The following is a 17,811-nucleotide window of genomic DNA, read 5'->3' as shown; positions in this document are numbered from 1 at the left end:
GAATGGTAGGAGTGTTCTGGGGAGAGGCCCCCAAGGCTCAGAGGAAGAAGGGGTTGAGGCTGTACTTCCGTATAGGCTTTAGCTGATTAAGTCGTGAGTCAGACAGGTCTGAGTTTGAGTCTTGGCTCTGCCACTTACTAGCTGTGTGACTTAGGCCAAGTTGCTTAACCTTGCTGAGTCTCAGTTTCCTTATCTGTAAGATGAAGACGATACTAGTATCCATCTCATAGAGTTTTGAGGATTAAAACGTGGTAATACGTGTAAGTATTTGGAACAAGGCTGGCACATAAGGATTCAATGAAGGTTAAAATAATAATAATTATTATTTTAAATAGGTATGTTTATCAGTCTTAGAGGCTTTGCCTGACTGAAGTAGAGAGTTTGAGCCTTGATATAATCAGAGGTGAAGTTTAAGAACCCTTTATCCTTCCGGACAACATGTTGTAGTCTTGGTATTCAAAGGGTGGTCCATGGACCAGCAGCATCACCATCATCTGAAACGTCTTAGGAATGCAGAATCTCAGGCCTCGCCCCGCCCTACTGCATCTGCATTTTCATCAGAGGGGCAGGGGCTTTGTGTGTAGATTTGAGAAGTGGGGCCTGGGAATCAGGAGCTGTGGGTTTGATTCATGTGCAGCTCTCCAACCAGCTAGCTCTGTGACCTTGCTCATGTCTCTGGTCTCTCTGAGCCTCAGCTTTCCCACCTGTGAAATGAGGGGGCTGGATTCATTTCCAACCCTCCCTGCACCCCCACTCCCCTCTGACTCCGGCATTGATTATGCTGAGGAGCCCCAGCGAGAGTCGAGTGGCCCCCAGAGAGATGGTGCCCTTGTTCTCTAAGGAGGGCGAGGGTAATTGCGGTCTGAATGGGAGTGATGAGTGGGCTCGTGGCCTGGCTTCTTATCTGCAGGACGCTGCCCTGCTGCCTGTGCTCCTGCGGAGAGGCCAGTGCTCCTAACTTGCTGCAGAGCCTCGGAACCCTCACATCCGTCTTACAGTGGCCTCCATTCATGCTTTTACCCTAATTTAATGATTGCTCTCAACGTGCTTGAGATGGTAGTCAAGGTCACTCTTGGCTGCATGTGCACAACTGGCTCAGCCAAATGTCTCAGCCGTCTGTGCCCGTCCTCTGTCGATATCCCTGCCAGCTACACCTGCCCTGGGGTCAGCTGATGAAGGCCCACTCCTGGCTGGGGAGCTCTGGTGGGATTAGCGATTCACTGAGCTCTCCGGCCAGTCCCATTCCAGGGGTGTTCTCTGAGCGCAGAACCAGAGAACTGCAGGCTGTGGTGAGCAGAGCACTGAAATAGGGGACAGGAGAAACCTGAGTTCTTACCCAGGCACTGCCACTGACCAGCTGTGTGACCTCCAGCAACTTGCTTTACCTCTCTGTGCATCAGTTTCCTAACTGGCAACATGAGAGAATGGGATCGGTGTTTTCAAACTTTTTGTGTGACTCTTTACCAGAAGAAATGCGTTTGACTTTGCAACTCCCATGCACTTATATGTGTGTAACTGAAACAAAAGTTGCAACAAAAGTGCTCATGCTTACTACATGTGACATACTCTGATCATTTCTGTTAGAGTCTCTTATTCTATTCTCTTCTATTAAATTAAAAAAAAATGTTGGTCACATCCTGCTTCTGGGTTATGAATGGACCAGATGGTCTATGAGGGCCTTTGCAGCTCAGAAGTCAAACTAGAAACTGGAAACCCCAATGAGGTAGAGAATATCTAAGTAGGATTCTTTACACATGACTCTGGGTGAGGGTAAGTGTTTCTGGGGCGTCTTCTAGGAGATGAGTTTGGAGGTTTGGGCTTGTCTGTGGGGGTGCAGAGCCAGCGTTAGAGGGGAGGAGAAGGGCCGCTCTGGGGAATGGCCTGATCGGGGCTGGAGTCGGGGAGGCCTGGGAACTCCCAGCCTCCTCTGCAAGCTCGCCTTCCAGTCCAGGGAACAACGATTCAGCTCCATCTGGAAAATGAGCATCCGTCCCAGAGATGGCGACGAGAGGTCAAGTCATTGCTGCTGTGTGTCCAGCAGGGCCAGGCACCACGGAATATAGTCCACCTGGTACTGGTGGCTCACGTTTAACGAGCGCTTACTCTGTGCCAGGCTCTGAGGTAGGAACACAGAACACAGAGTTCCCATCTTCGAGGAGTTTATGATCACACTGGTGAAGCAGAGGTCATACCCATAAAGATTCTACCACACAGCCACCCAGAAGATTCTCGTGCTGTTGCAACAGACAGCGTTGCCGTTGGCAGCAGTGGCCTCTTCATCCTCCTCATCTTCTAAACCCTCCCTTTGTTTCTTTCTCCCGTGGGGTCCAGAGAAAACGGGCTGTTTTCGGGGCAGGGGACGGGAGTAGGGGGGTCTGGCCTCAACCAGGTCAGGCAGAATGTGGACCTCCTGCCCCAGCTCCCCTGGCTGGGCCGTGCCCCTCAGGGGTCGTGTTGCTGCAGTGAGTGCAACAGGTCGGCCCCCGCAGCCTCTCCAGCTTCCCCTCCCTTCTGGGACGGAGGAGGATGCAGCTGGGTTGAGTGCATGGGGAAAGCCCTTGGTGGCTGATGTCAGGAGACCAACCTCTGGGGCATCGTCAGAAATAACTGGGGCCCTCCTTACCTCACTGACATGGGTTTTTTTGTAACCTCCATATTGAGGATAGGGGAAAGAGGCAATCTGGGAGCATCCCATCTCCCACCCCCTCGTCTTTTGGGGGGGAGGTTGAGGAAACCTGAGATCTGAGTCAGAATCCTGGATACAGCGTTTGACTCCGTTGTGTGTCCACTGGGAAGCAGCCTTAGCCCCGTGGGGCAAGGTAGAGGCCACGGTCAAATGCGGGACCCTTGGGCCGAAGCCCAGGTCCTCTGCTGAACTTCCAGGGTGAGGTGTGCTCCCTCTGCGCCTCCACTGCTTTCCGGGGAGTGGGGCGTGGAGTACCACTGACCACTCTCCCCTGTGTCCACCGTGCAGAAGCTCAGAGCACTTCACCTTTTTGCATGAGAGAGAGAGTTTGACCTGAGGAAGAACTTCCGGCCATCAGAATGAGAAGTTCCTTTGCCACAGGAAGCGTTCTTCCCAGTTACCTTTCTCTGGGACAAAAGCTTGAGCTCTCCAGATGTAGAAGGATGCTGTCTGGAGGCAGCAGGAGATTCGGATCTTTCATGGTGATCACTAGGGGATGCCGAGGGCCCACCCCAGGAGGACCCAATTCATTTGGTCTCGGGTGGGGGCTCGAAGTCTGCATTTATGAAACATTCTGAGGATTCTGAGTTTTAACCTGAGTTGGAATCTGTTGGATAAGTTGACCTGGTTGGGTTTCTTATCAAGATTTGCCCCTGGGGAGGCCGGGGGTAAGGAAGAATTAAGCTGTATCTAGGGAGTGCTTGGGGCTCTTTGAAGAGAAGTGCTTTTTAGATCAAAGGCAGGCCATGGGCTCTGCTCAGTCGTCTGCAGCTCAGCAGCCTGGGAACACCACCCAGGCTGTGTGTTTCGTATCATCAGTAGGCCACACTTGGCCTTGACAAGCTTAGCAATACTCCCCACACCCTCGTTGGAATCAGCTCCTCATCTGCACAGGCTTTCCTTGTCCAGCTGAGTTAGGCCTCAGGCAGTTTCCTGAGAGCACAGGGGCCCCTAAATTGCAGCCCCTGCCCAGCCACCCTGCGGGCGCTTTCTGTCTAGGGTGATTTCCCTGGGTTCTGAGAGAGCGTCCAGACCAGGAGGGGATGTGTCCTACAGCCTGACAGGCAGCCCCAACTATGATGCCGGTACCGTGACACAAGCCTGAGAAGAGGTGTCTGTGATGTGTGGGGGGGTCATCATTTCCTTGACCTGGTCCCCCCAGGCAGGGCAGCAAATAAAGCATCATATATATGACAGATGGCCCTTACGTTCCACCTGTGAAGGGCTTTAGCTGCGTGGTTCTCGAATGTTAGCTTCCTCCAGAATTCCCAGACAATCTTGATTAAAAGGTAGATTCCTAGGTCCCTCCCCCAGAGAGTCTGAATCGGTGTGTCCTGGGGTGGGTCCCAGGAATGTGCATCTTAGCACACAGCCCAGGTGGTTCTGATGCAGGCAGGCCACAGACCATACTATGAGAAATGCTGCTCTAGCCTGTTCTTCCAAAATGTATCAGCCTGCAAAAGGTACACCCCAGGGCACCCTTCCAGTCTGTAATTTTAGTCCTGTTCCTAGAGAGAAGATTAGAAGTTCTCCATGAGGGCTCCAGGTGATGAGGCTGTGCCTTAATCGGGCACCTGTTTTTATTGGTATATTATTATCTGAGGCAGAAGCGCATTGTCAACATTGCCCTGGGAGTAGATTGGAAGGTGAGGACTGTTTGTGCTCTGTGTACACCACGGGCGTGCTTTGTAAACCTGACTAATGAAAAACGGTTTGCTTTATAGAATGGGATAAAGCTGCAAAGTTGGTTTATACAAGGCAGCAGAATCTAATTAGGGAGAAACCATCCATCTTGAAAATCCAATTGGCGATTTCACAGCCGTTGCAGAATTTTCTACACACTCTTATTTTTTCCTTTCATTCAGCTCTACTCTAATTGTGTGTGTGTGTGTGTGTGAGAGAGAGAGAGAGAGCCAGCCAGCCAGCCAGCCAGCCAGCCAGACAGACAGAGACAGAGACAGATAGACAATTCAAGGGACTGAGAGAGACTGATGTTGGGGAAACAAGAAAACCCTAAACAGGATTTTTCTGGTAAGGGCTTCTCTTGCTGCAGCTGCCCGAAGAAGGTGGCAGGGGGCAGTGGTGAGTCTGAATGCCTCACGCACGATTCTCGTCTCAGCCTCAAGGCTGGCTGAGGCTGAACGTGCTTCCATTTTCTTCTCTGGGAAATAGCAGACTCATGGAGACTTTTGTGGTCCAGGGTCTTCACTCTGAGATCAGTGCGTGGGGGGCGGACTGGGGCAGACATGGGAAAGGCAGTCAGGCCCCTCCCAAGATCTTGGCCCTCTCCGGCCCTGGCAGTGCCGTCAGCCCCTTCCTTGCTCCAGTTCGTGTTCCCTCCATAACTGACAGACTCCAGATGGAATTTGGATCATTGACAATCCTAAACGCAGACGTGTGGAGTTGTCAGTTTTAAAACTTAGGATGCTTGGGAAGACAGTGCCGTGTTGTGGACAGAACACGGGCCTGGGAGTCGAGCCTGGTTCTCCCTCTGCTCTGACCCAGGTCATCTGGGTGACCACTGACTGGTCACTTCAGTGCTTTGACCCTCATTTCTTCACATGCAGAACAAAGGCATTGGGAATACACGAGCTTTTTAAGCTCACAATCTATGATGGGAACGGGGACTCTTGCTCTCTTAGCATCTGCCTTTCACCAGACTTTTCAACCCAGGCAACATTGCTCAGACCGCTGCCCACCCACCCAGAAACGTGTGAAATCGGAACGCTTACACTCTCCTAGGCCAGTGGCCATTCCTGAAGCTCTGCCTCGAGTTCAAGCTTATGACGTTTGTCTAAAATGTAGAGAAATGCCATTTGTTCTGTCCAAGGTCATGACTGCACCTTCATTCAGGGAAAGAAGAAGCTGCTTTTTTTCAGGAATGATTTCAGCACACCCCTGCCTAGAACCTAGAGGGCGGACCAGATGACTTTCTGAAACTCTCTGAAAATTGAACAGATTCTGTTCCTAAGTGTAGGCGAAAGAGAGAGGGAGCAGGAAATTATATTTTGACCGAGCAATATTGTATAGCAGGAAGGCCTTGGCCTGTGTGTCGTTAGGTGGACCCCAGCGGTATTGCGTATTGATGCTTTGCTCCAGTGTGGTACCTTAACTCTCAGTGTGCACAGCACTTTATGAAGGTTAATTAATTGTCACAGTCCCTGTGGGAGGCTGGCAGGGTAAGTTATTGCTAACTACATCTCACCTTCCAGTTCCCTGAAAATTATCTGTAACGGCCTCTCATAACCTAAGCCTTATTCCTTCCCACATATCTCATCCTTAGATCTCCAGTAGCCTAATACCACATACGCATGTGCATGTGCACACACACACACACACATACACACACACACACACATACTTATTGTCATCCTTTAGAGAGGGGGCATCTGCCACAGTCAGACACCCTGGGTGACATTTCATCCTCTAAGTTGGACCTGGGCTTTTCATCCTGGCTTTCAAAAGGGCTTATTCTTTCAGATCCATCACTGCCCTTATGGCATCTTTGGTATAAAATTGTTGCTCCTTCTCCCCACTGTTGGAAATCTCCCTTTTCTGTACTCAACCTTTCTTAACTTTCTCCCTGAGAACTGTACCATCCTCCGCCGACCAGAGCAGGCAGCTTCCCCCACTTCCCTCTAGTCAGGGCTCTGCGGTCACAGAGTTACTGTCAGCCAGAGCCCAGGTGGGATGGGGTCTACTTCAAGGCGTGAGGCTTCTTCTGCCTGTTTCTTTCCTCCATGCCACTTTAGCATTGGACTTGATCTTCATAGTTGCTAAATTCCTGGTGTGCAGAGACCTTTCAATAAGTCTGCATTATTTTACCCGGAGTATAGCTTTACGAAGGGCTAGTCAATATTTTTTAATGTTGGCGGTGATGTTACGGATCTCTCTTTCCACATTTAGTCTTCTCTACTGAGCCACCCAGGTCGTGTCCTTCCCCGTGCCACTCTGTTCCCTAATGCGTCCCCATTCCTGCCCACAACTTCATACCACATACGCCAAGCTGCTGCATGATTCCCCTTCGGTTTCTTTTTTTCTTTCTTCTTCTCCCCAAATAGTTGTATGTTCTAGCTGTAGAGCCTATGTATGTATGTATGTACGTATGTATGTATGTGTGTAGATCCTAGCTGTAGTTCTGCTGTGTGGGACGCCACCTCAGCATGGCCTGATGAGCAGTGCTAGGTCCAAACCAGCGAAACCCTGAGCCGCCGAAGCAGAGCACGTGAACTTAACCACTCGGCCACGGGGCCGGCCCCTCCCCTTCAGTTTCTACTTGCTGAAATCTGAAGGAATTACAGAGCAACAGCTCTCAAAATGGGGTCCACAGACCTCTGGAGAATCAGATAACTCATTGAATTAGAATTTGTTAAATGCAGTCTATCTGCTACCTGTGCTAGACACTTCCACATGCGTTATCTTGTTTAATCCTCACAACTTCTTTCTAAAGTAGGTACTACCATCCGATTTTCTAGATACCGAAAACCTCAGCTCCATGAGGTAATGTGACTTGTCCGAGGCCAGAAAGCTTGTAAATGTCAGAATCAGTATTTGAACCAAGGTTTTCTAACTCCGGGTCTAATGAACTCTGAGCCAACCATAGCTGTCAGCAGGAGGGTTTTGACCTAGACTACCCTGGAATATGCTAGAGGAACTATCCAGCCATTATAGTGAAAGAGAAGGAAGGAGAGGATAAATATGAGTGCCCATGACTATTGCTTATTCTAGCTGGCTCCTTCACACATTCATCCCTCTGTCTTACTGAGAACTCGTGTTTCCTGCCCTCCCTTCTCTTTTATCTACCTCTCTCTGTCTTGTCCTCCCTCTGTAGCTTAAAATGACGAGGCACAGATAGCAGAGAATGAAATAATTAAATAAACACTGCCCAGGGCACAGAGTTCTTTTGAGAATGGCTAATAGAAGATAGATTGAATATATGCCCACATGTTATTAGTTAATAGCTCAGAGAGCTCTGTTTAGCTTGTTGCGCTTGTCTTGTTCAACATTTTTTTTCAATGGCATAAATAAAGGGAGATAAGGGGGAATATTTTGTAGTAATAAAAAATTCCATCCATAGAGAAGATTGAACAGATATAAACCTTTATGCACCAAACAACATAGCAGCAAAATACATAATGCAGGAACTTTCCAAAAACCAAAGAAAATTTGATTAAAAACAATACTTTAGAAGATTTTTAGAAGACTTTAATAAACTTATCTTAGATTTGACATATTAGGCAAAAAGTATATTAAGTATATAAAGTATTTGAAACCATCAACCAGCAAGCTTAATTTAAGAGACAAATGTAGAGCTGTGTGCACTGCAATAGAATACACGTTCTTCTCATAGAAGTTATGCAAAAGTTAATAATGTTTTTGGTTACAGAGGAAAGGCTAATTGAGTGCAAAAAGTAAATACCTTACCAGTATATTCTCTTCATATAATAAACTAAAAACTAATTCTTTGCATATTTTTAAAAACACTCTTCTAATAATTCTCAGATAAATTAAATCATCAGAACCAACATTATAGATTATTTACCTTACATTGTGATTGAAAATGGGAAATATCAACAAAGCTTGGAAAGTCACTGAGTACACTGAACAACTAATTTGGATCCATTAAGATAGTGACAGGCTGGAAAGACAGACTGAATCTAACAAACATGAAATCTAACAGAATTACATTTGAGATCTCGCCATAATCCAAAAGGTAAATGGCAGAAGCACAAGATAGGAGAGCTATGATTCAGTACCACCATCTTTAAAACAAAAACAATCTCATAGCCATAAAGTTTGGAGATTTTAGTTGACAAATGGATTCAGCATTCATCAAGGATGGTGTGGCTGCCAAGAGAAGTTAATGTGAACTTAGGCTGCGTGAACAGATATGCAGCATCTAGAACAAGAGAGGCAGCAGTCCAGCTCTAATCTGCATCGATCAGACTTCGCACAGTGGGCATTCAGTTTTGGGCTCCATGGCTTGAGAAGGCTAAGTTAGAGCCCATTCCGAGAAGAGGAAAGGAAATGGTGAAAGGACTTATGAAAAAAAAAATCCACGTGAGACGTGGGTGGAGGAAGTGGAGAGGCATGGCCTGGACCCAAGACTGCTCCTTGAAGTCCAATGCTGTTTTTAAATATTTGAAGGGTTTTCATGCAGAGGAGGGATAAGGTCATAAAAAGACATATTTCTGTGAGCCACAATATTCCAAAGATGAAAGAGCTGCTTAGAGATCCAGCAAGTTCCCCGTCATTCACTGTGGGTGTTCTGACCTAGTTTGGGTAAATACTTGGTGGGGATGTTGTGGCAAAGATTTTAATGCTGGAAAAATAGGCGGTTGGATCAGACGAACATTCCATCCCTGAAATTCTTCCATTTCCCTGGAATCTGGTATTCCGCTGATATGATCCACGGGCTTCTGAGTTTGGTATCCAAAGTCTTAAATTGATTTCTTATGGATTTTCATTATTAACATTTTAAGCAGAGGCCCTGTGGGTGACATAAATGTCTGAGTGTTCATAGCCTAGTTGTGACAGCATAAACCCAAATGAAACAGTTGTTCAGGACTTTAAAAGTAAGTGTTCAAATAAAGACATATGGTGTCCTAAGCGTTCAGAGAAGGGGGTCAGTGAGGGTTGGAGAAGATGGGGAAATTCTCACAGAGAAGACTTCAGAGTCTATGTCTGTGTGCATCAGGTGATAGCAGTCCTTTTAGAAATTGTGGCAACAAAGATGTATATAATAAGCAAACATAATTGGTTGCCTCTTTCCTTTGATGGCAGAATATGGTGTGCCCGGCTGGAACGCCACCACACCATATGCGCAGATCTTTTGAGAGTTCTCTCTCCGTTGTTGCTCTCACAGCCACTGCGGAGCTCCCTGCAGACACGGGCTTTTGGCTCTGCAGCTCCTGTTCACACAGCCTGCGTCCCTAATGGATTGGTCTGAGTTTTTTTGACTAAGCTTCTGTTCTTCATCTTCCTGATTGCCTCTGACCCTTTCCAAACCCTGCAACCCTTTTATCCTCAACACCGAGCCCCTCCTTCCCTTGAGGAACATGGCCCTTGCCCTCTGCGGCCCATGATAAGAATTATTATAAAAAATAATCCCTTACATTTATTTAGGGCTTTGCAGTTCCAGATGCTTTTCATACGGTCTCACTTGTTTGTTCATCATGACAGTGCTGGGAGGAACATAGGGCAGGGACCACCCTGGGGTGTCAGGAGGTCACAGCACTTACCCAAGGTCATATAGAGGAAACAAGCTGGTTCTAGGATGAGAACCCAGGTCTTCTGATCCCTGAGCTGAGTTAATGTTGGGAATGGTGTGAACAACATCTTACTGCTCCCCGTTTTGGGGACTCGTGTGTTCTGACCTAGGCTGGTCATGAGTCAGTCAGTCCCTCTGGGCTCATCCTCTCAAATCATTCACCTGGGCAGTCTCCCAGGAGCCCAGCTTTCTTCAAAAGCACTTCCAAAGGCTTGGTTCCGTGAGTGAGTCTGGTTGGGCCCAGGATCACAGATGCCCGTGTGGAGTCCCAGGGCTTCTTTGCGGTGGACCCAGCCTTTGTGAGTGAGGCCTGGGAGTGGGCACTATTCAGAAGCCATATCTGCCTTCCCTCTATTTGTTTTTTTTTTTTTTAGCAATTTGCAAAATTACTTACTTTGATTAGCACACTCACATGTGAGTATGAAAAATATGGTTTATTAATTCAATCAAATAAAACGTAGAGCAAAGTTAACATATGTAATGATAGTATAGAATTAATGCCCTGCTTGGTTATTAGGCGTAAATGGTAAACAGCTCATATGAATGACTGTAATTAATATTGCGTTAGAGCCAAATCCATTTTTAAGTTTCTCTCATCTTACTTTATTAGTTCTTCAGTATTTATATAACTGGAATCACTGTCCAAAGTTTTCCTTGATACCATTTGCCCTCTAGTATCTGAATTTCTTCAAGCACAGGAAGATAATTCCAGGGACTAAGAGAAAAACATCTTGCTTTCTGAAATTTCCTTGAAACTCTGTTTATATCTGCCCCTGAGGTGTCCCTATTCAATAGCCGGTGCCTTTGCTCCTTGTTTCTCTCCAAGATTTTCCTATAATTATTATGGGTTAGCTCAGTACAACAGTAACAATCCAAAACATCTGTCATTTACCAAGAAGAGATTTCTTACTCTTAGCCAAAAGGGCATCTGTCACACCCGGGAAGCCAAACACATTGATAAACACAGGCCTCCAGCTCATGGAAGTCTTGGAGAGCTGTCACCTTTTGCTGAGCACACTCTGGGAACACCGCTGTACTTGCTCAAAGTCAGGTTTCTGGTCTTGGGGAGTATGACCCAGAAAGGGAACTCATAGGCTGGTGCTGTGACAGGAGTGACCTTGGCCCTGGAGATCCACACTAGTTCCTTTGTCTGGGTCAGCTTTGTGGTTTTTGTAGAACTAGAAGGGCGCCAGTCAAAATGGCTCCTTAGTCCTTGCTCAGTCTGTGCATGTGGTGTAAATGTTTCCCCAACAGGGAGCAAAGGAGGAGGGGCAGCAAGGGGCCGGGGTGCAGCCCCAGGCAGCAGGGAAGGCCTCGCACTGGATCGGAGTTCCAAGTGGACATAGGAACATGGGCAGGTAGGGGTTAAAATGACAGAAGGCTCAGGAGAATAAGTAGATTCCCATCCTTGATGTTTTGTTCAGAAATCTCTCCAGTACCTCTTAGAACTGAAAACCAGGGCTATTTCCTCAATTATTAAAGTCCTGCTTCAATAAAGGGCAGAGGGGGCTTGCCGCTGTTTGGGTTTAGAATGACAAGTGCCAAAATTTGCAGTACGTGTGTGTGTTACATTTTCAAAACAGAGCTCGAGAGCCATGACGTCAGCCCGTTCACTGGACCCTGGAGCTCCCTTAACAGAGAGGGAGGGCAGGGAGTGAGAGGCTGAGAGGGTCTTTCAGCGCAGGTCAGAGGGGAGGTATGAGAATGCAATCCCCTGGGAATGTGAACGCGTTGGTGTGATAATTCCCAGTCTCAGCGCAAATGCTAGTACCCGACCCTTCCCGTTTGAATTGGGGGGAGTATTCAAAGGAGGATCTATTACTGGGAGAGAAGGAGGAACAACCCCAGGGATGACCTGCAAACCTTGTCCCCATAGCCACCTTTGTCTTCATCTCTGTGTAGGAGCAGAGTGCGCCGGTACTTACTTCCTGTCCTGTGGGGCTCTTCAGAGAGGATGCTGAGGGAGGGGATGAGGACATCTCGTTATCACCGCCAGCCTTTATCCAGCCTCACCCTTCTCATACTGTCTGCCTGTGGCCCTGTGCCTGAGACGGCACTAACACTGGACAGTGTGGCCCCTTTCCTTTGTAGGGGGTGGTGGTGGCGGTGGTCGTCATCATGGAATCTTTTAAGATCTTCTAGATCTTATGAGAAATGTGGATCCCACAAACCTAAGCTCACAATGTCAGGAGAGGCCTCTGATAGTGCAGTTCAGACAGTGCTGATGAGACCAGGTAGAGGGAAAGCGTGCAAAGTGGGAACGAGATAAGCCAAGAAACTAAACAGGAAAGCAGCGCACACACGCAGCTTTATGCTGGCCACAAGCATGGGGACCAGCAGGCAGGAGGGAGCGTGAGTCTAGCAGAGGCCAGGGGCTTGGTGTTGCAATAAAGCAGAGAAAAGGAAAACAGAGCCAGGGAAGCTTCACCAAGGAACGTGTGGATCGTCTGGTAGAGATGGCTGGGAGGGTGGAGGAGAGGCCACCTGGAAAGGACCAGCAGCCAGAATAGGTCTTGTTGGGTCAGCTCATCCTCAGGAACTGATCCTGCAGGTTTGACCGACCTGAGCCACGCTGTCACCCCCCCAACCCACGGCTCCAGATGGGGTTCTGATGCCCAAGCCCAGGATAAAGGAATCTAGCGTAGACCTCATCAGACTCTCCTTTTGCTACTTCTGCAGGAAAATTGCTGCTTATGATGAAGAAATCCAGCATCTCTACGAGGAGATGGAACAACAAATCAAGAGTGAGAAGGAGCAGTTTCTCCTGAAAGTAAGGGTCTGGCCCGGGGCTGGCTGTGAGGGGCAGGTTGAAGTCCCTCCTCCTCTGACTGCCTCCCTCAATTTGGGACTGCAGCGCCCCCGCCCACGGCACTACTGATTCCTTCTGTCTCTGCTGTACTTATTTTTTTCAAGGCATTTGTCGCCTTCAAACATGGCCTATAATCCACTTGTGTATTTTGTTGATTGTGGCCTGTCTCCTCCTGCTAATGTGTAAGCTCCACGACCGCAGGGATTTTTATCTTCCACTTACGAAGGTGTCCTCTGCACTTCGACCAGGCCTGGAACATAGTGGGCACTCAACAAAGGCTTGTTGAATGAATCAATGAATGAACAGATGAACAAAGGAATGAATGAAAGGATGAAGGTGCCTGCTTACCGGTTAGAGCAGCCTGAAGACTGGGTCTGACGTTGGCTGGCCCCTAGAGCATATGGCAGGCCCACCCAGATGCCCCAGCCCCTTCCCCTCCATGCCCAGCAGCTCCCCAGGAGAACCAGCCTTAGAGTCTGTGCTTTCCCACCTGTCCCCTTAGACACCCAAGAAAAATCCAATCCCGCCCTTCTCAGAAACCACGGGAGAAAATTTTAAACTCATATCCCTGTTCCTAGGCTGGCACTTACCCAGCCTCCTCCGAGCCCAGCTGTTTGGCTTGGGAAGTCAGAACTGGTGACGTGCTCTCCTTTACCAAGCTAAGCAGGTCCTTGGGGAGAAGACCCATAAAACAAAGCTACAAGAGGCTCTCTATTATCCATTTTTGGATTATCCACTCGATGGATTCTCAGCAGAAAAGTCTTTGATCTTGAATGGTGGCTCCCTGTCTTAGTCACTTTGGGCTGCTATAACAAAAATGCCGTCAACTGAATGGCTCATAAACAAGAAATGTTTGTTTCTCCTGCTTCTGGAGGCTGGTGGTCTGAGACCCCGGTGCCAGCATGGTCGGGTCGTGGTGAGAGCCCTCTTCCGGGTGCAGGCTGCCGCTTCTCTTGGTGTCCTCACATGGTGGGACGGGGCAAGCCAGCTCTCTGGGGTCTCTTTTATAAGAGCACTGATCACCTCCCAAACTCCCCACCTCCTAACCCTGTCACCTTTGCACTGGGATTTCAACATATGGAGTTTGGGGGACACAACGTAGAGACCACATAGACGGGGTGCCCTGCCGCTCAGCACTGGGCCTGGGCTGCGGTCACCCCTGCTCTCCTAAGGCAGGCTGGTTTGAACCAAGTTTTAATTTTCTGCTGCTTCAGATTATCCACACCACAGCTTCATTTATTATGACAGATGTCATTCAAACTGAGAGGGGGCTGATGCTTTCCAGAAGAAGCCGGTCCTGTTCTCCAGTGAGAGCCCTCTGGAGGCCCGTCAGTCTTCCCACACCCCCCCTGTTCTTTTAGAGCGTTGGCATCCCGGCTGTCCTCGACCTTCAGCGTAGTCGAATGAGGATATGGCAGACAGAACTCACACGCTCCTCACCAAGCAGACCCTAAAGAAATCTCCTGAGAACAGAGAGCTTTTTCCCTGCAGGGGAAAGGAGAGCCACTGCCTTTACCCCAGATGACCTACTGCACAAAGGGGCCAAGCTCTGGGGCATTTGGCCCCGTCTGCCTGGGGCCGTGACTACAGGTCAAAGGTCCTTGCTACAGAAAGAGGCATGCTTCCAGAAGCAGGGCCAAGGCTGGGATGTGGGAGTGGAAGAGGTCGGAGGAGAAAATTCAAGGACAAGTTAGTATCACGTAAGTGGCCTGAGCACGCTGCTGCAGCCCTGTGCAGCCCCCTCTGCTCTCTCCTCTCCCTTCTCAAGACCGAACGCCTTTCACGCTCCGTGCTCGATTTGTGCTTTTTGCGTAAACATGGACACTGTTAAAACCTGTTTGCGCTGTTAAGCCTTTGGATACACAGGCTTTTGCCTGGCGACAGTATGAGGACAGTGGTGTCACAGTTTATGACAGCGTGGCAAAGGCTGGACCTCTGGCCGGGGTTTGGATCCTGGCTCTACATTTAGCAATTTGTTGACCGTGAGGGAAAGTCTTCATCACTTGCACGCTCCAGCTCCAGATCACAGACCCCCTCGGTGCTCTGTGCTGGCAGGGGCCAGGAGACAGTCACAGACTCATGCAGGGGAATTCTGGAGCTGCTTGCTTCCCCGGCACTGTGCACGGGGCACCTACTCTGTGAGCGGCCACCAAGCTGAATGAAGCGGGTTCCCTGGTAACGATGTTGGGAGCAGGAACTGCCTCTGCTGTTGCATGTAGTTGACGTGAGGACAGTCACAGGCTCTCCCTGAGCTCCTTCACCCACCTGAAAACAGGCAGAGGAACGGAGTAGAGTCTACAGATGATGAGGCCAGGAAATATCCCCAGCCTTTGAATGGAGTGTCCAAAGGTCTCTGGCCTGAGACTGGCCCTGGTACCCCACTCTGCAGCTGCTGCCATCATGCCCACCCCACCAGCCAAGACAGAGCTGCCTCTAGTGCAGCCTCTCACGGCTCCTAGGGAAAAGGGGCCCCTAGGGGGCTCCTGTAATGAGTTATATGATGGTTATAATGATGTCTTCTCTTCCTGCGTGTTTGGCACCTCTGTTCTGCCTTCAGTCCAATGGAGAGCTGCAGGTGGCATGGGTATTTTTGTTTCTCTTCTGTGAACAAAGATGTAATGATCTAGAAGAATGAAGCAAGTCAGGTGGGCAAGGCCAGGGCTGGAACCCAAGTCTCTTGATGCCCAGCTCAGGGCCCTTACAGCAGATCGGGCTCTGTTGGGAATATCAGGCACGCTGACAACCCACACACTTTCTTTATCCCACAACCAGGTCCCTTCACACCTGCATCCTCAGGGCCTCTGCATCCCCGAGTGGGGAAGCCCAGTTCCGGGGCAGGAGGGGAGGGGCTGTTGAGCACAGGGGCAGAGACATCTTGAGGAGCAGAGCCTGGGACACCTCAGTCACTGTGGGAAACAGTGAGGACCTAGACCCTCAAGAGGAAGAAGTGACGCCCCTGTGTTTCCAGAGCGAGGGCAGTTTAGGAGACTGAATGTCAGCACCCAACATGGAACAGAATATCCAAGTTATATCCAGAATATTCCACCCCTTAATTTACAGATGAAGAGACTGAGGCATGAGATTTGAACTCAGGCCCCTGTCTATTCTCCCTGTTCAGTATGCCCCCACTAGCTGACACTGCTGCTTTTTCGAGGGGCCGTGCACGGTCATCAGTCATGGTCACATTTGGTGGTAAGTCCAAAAGGACAGGCCCTGCTGTTGAGCAGGTTCAAGGGGGGAAAAAAGTCTCCATCCTGGGTGCGTTTGGGCCTCACGTGTCCCCCTTTCTGGCCTGGCAGGACACAGAGCGGTTTCAGGCCCGCAGTCGGGAGCTGGAACAGAAGCTGGTATCTAAGGAGCAGGAGCTGGAGCAGCTCATCCAGAAGCAGAGACGGGTATGTTTGTCAGTGAACTCGGACAGCCTGACTCTTCACTCCATCCACCGCTCTGGGTCTTGCCTGCTTTCCCTGCCCTCCACTTAAGGACCCTTTTTTGTCGTCCTTAAATCTGAAAACCATTGAGCTGTACAAAAGATAGCATTTGAAATCACAGATGATCCCAAGATAAAGGCTTTACTTTCCCGACGCCGGGTGTTTAACTTGGAAAAGTTGCCAAGGCTTCTCCCTTGAGATATCTGCAAACATTGTGGTATAATTCTGCCCAGGAGCCACCAAATGCCAAAACATTAATTTGTTTCCTGCATCCGGTTAAGAGAAGAGGAGGATGCTGAGGACCAGGGACATAGTCTCTGATACTTTGGGGGAGGCTGCAGACAGTGATGTCGTCCTGCCAGGATGGCCGTGGATGCCTCCAGTTGGAAGAAGAGGCTCCTCAAGGTCACTTTGTCCATCCCCTGTCTTCCCATGTGGCCCAAACAAGGTTGGTCAGCCTGCTTTGTGACTGTTCTCGTCAGCCTGCAGAATGGATGCAGACAGTAGATGCTCCTCTAATGCACCTGAGCCCCCAGGAGGCAGGCTGAGTGGTGCACTGTGCAGGGCAGTGTCCATCCGCTATGGCTGGGACAGCTGGCTAATGACCCCAGGAGGGTGATTACCTAGGCAAACCTTGCGCACACAACCTCCTCTCCAAAGGGCTCGTGGGAGAAAGAGGCCAGGGCACCACGTGGCCTCTTGTTTTGTTTTGTCTGGTGCTGGAAGGGATCCAGCCCTGGACAGACCCAGACACATTGCTTCCGTTTGAACAGAGAGGGCTGTTTTTAGCAACACATTTATCTATGCTTGAAGACACCCATGCTAAGGCTAGAGACTGTGCCACTCCTGCTAGTTCCTAGCCTCTGGGTTTTGGTTTCTTTCCTTCTGCAGCAAGATGCTTTCAACTCCAGCGACTGCCAGCTGCCTTCCCAGTCCCCCTTCCACAGTCGAACCTTGCTTCTCCTGCTCCTTCTGCTCCTCATTGTTGTGCATTAAGTTCTTACCAATTAGGTGTAGCCCTCAAATGAATGGCTCCCACTCGATTTAATTACTGCATGCTTGCCTGATTACTCAGGAGCCTCTTAAGAATCACACAAGATTTCTTGTTGTTGCTTCCTCCTCCCCTTACTGACCACATTCATTAAACTCAATTTATTATGATATATTTGCCTTGGTTTGATTCTTCCTCTGGCGAGAGACTTAGAAGCTCTGCAAAGCATAATCATCAGCAGAGAAAAGCGAAAGTTATAAAAATGCAGGGTTTTCAGTTGCTTGAGGGACATGAGAAAAGGTATGTTTGGTTTGACCTGTTTTAGCTATTTCCTAAGAATTTCCAGGGTTTCTGGCTACCATACAAAGCTTCCCTAGATTAAAGGAATTGAGTTATTCAACTGAGAGAAGAAAAGGGAGTAAATGGATTTAATATCAGTATTTGAAATTAGGAAGGATGGTTTTATGAAGAAGGCCACTTAGCTGTTCTCCATCTCCATCACGAGCCAAAGAAAAGAAATTGGTTTAAAAGACAACAGGAGGGATTTAGGTTAGATCTCAAGACACTGATGAGATGACCATTAATGAGATGATGGTGATGATGATCGGCTCCCCTCCACTGTTT

At 48.9% G+C, this 17,811-nt stretch overlaps 1 protein-coding gene across 14 annotated transcripts in view; it reads left to right on the top strand.

Annotated features, from left to right (window-relative positions):
- Positions 1-17,811, top strand: part of CRACR2A (calcium release activated channel regulator 2A) — a 129,991-nt gene that overhangs the window by 69,739 nt on the left and 42,441 nt on the right. For all 14 annotated transcript variants that reach the window (XR_011540271.1, XR_011540270.1, XR_011540269.1 and 11 more), the window contains 2 exons: positions 12,636-12,726; positions 16,065-16,160. Coding sequence is in view for 10 of the 14 variants with exons in the window: in XM_070620525.1 (XP_070476626.1) it covers positions 12,636-12,726; positions 16,065-16,160 (187 nt within the window). In the remaining 4 variants the exon portion in view is untranslated. The remainder of the gene's footprint in view (positions 1-12,635; positions 12,727-16,064; positions 16,161-17,811) is intronic.

This window comes from Equus przewalskii, chromosome 5, assembly GCF_037783145.1.
Source record: "Equus przewalskii isolate Varuska chromosome 5, EquPr2, whole genome shotgun sequence".
NCBI lineage: Eukaryota > Metazoa > Chordata > Mammalia > Perissodactyla > Equidae > Equus > Equus przewalskii.
This window is presented reverse-complemented; position numbering and strand designations above follow the sequence as displayed.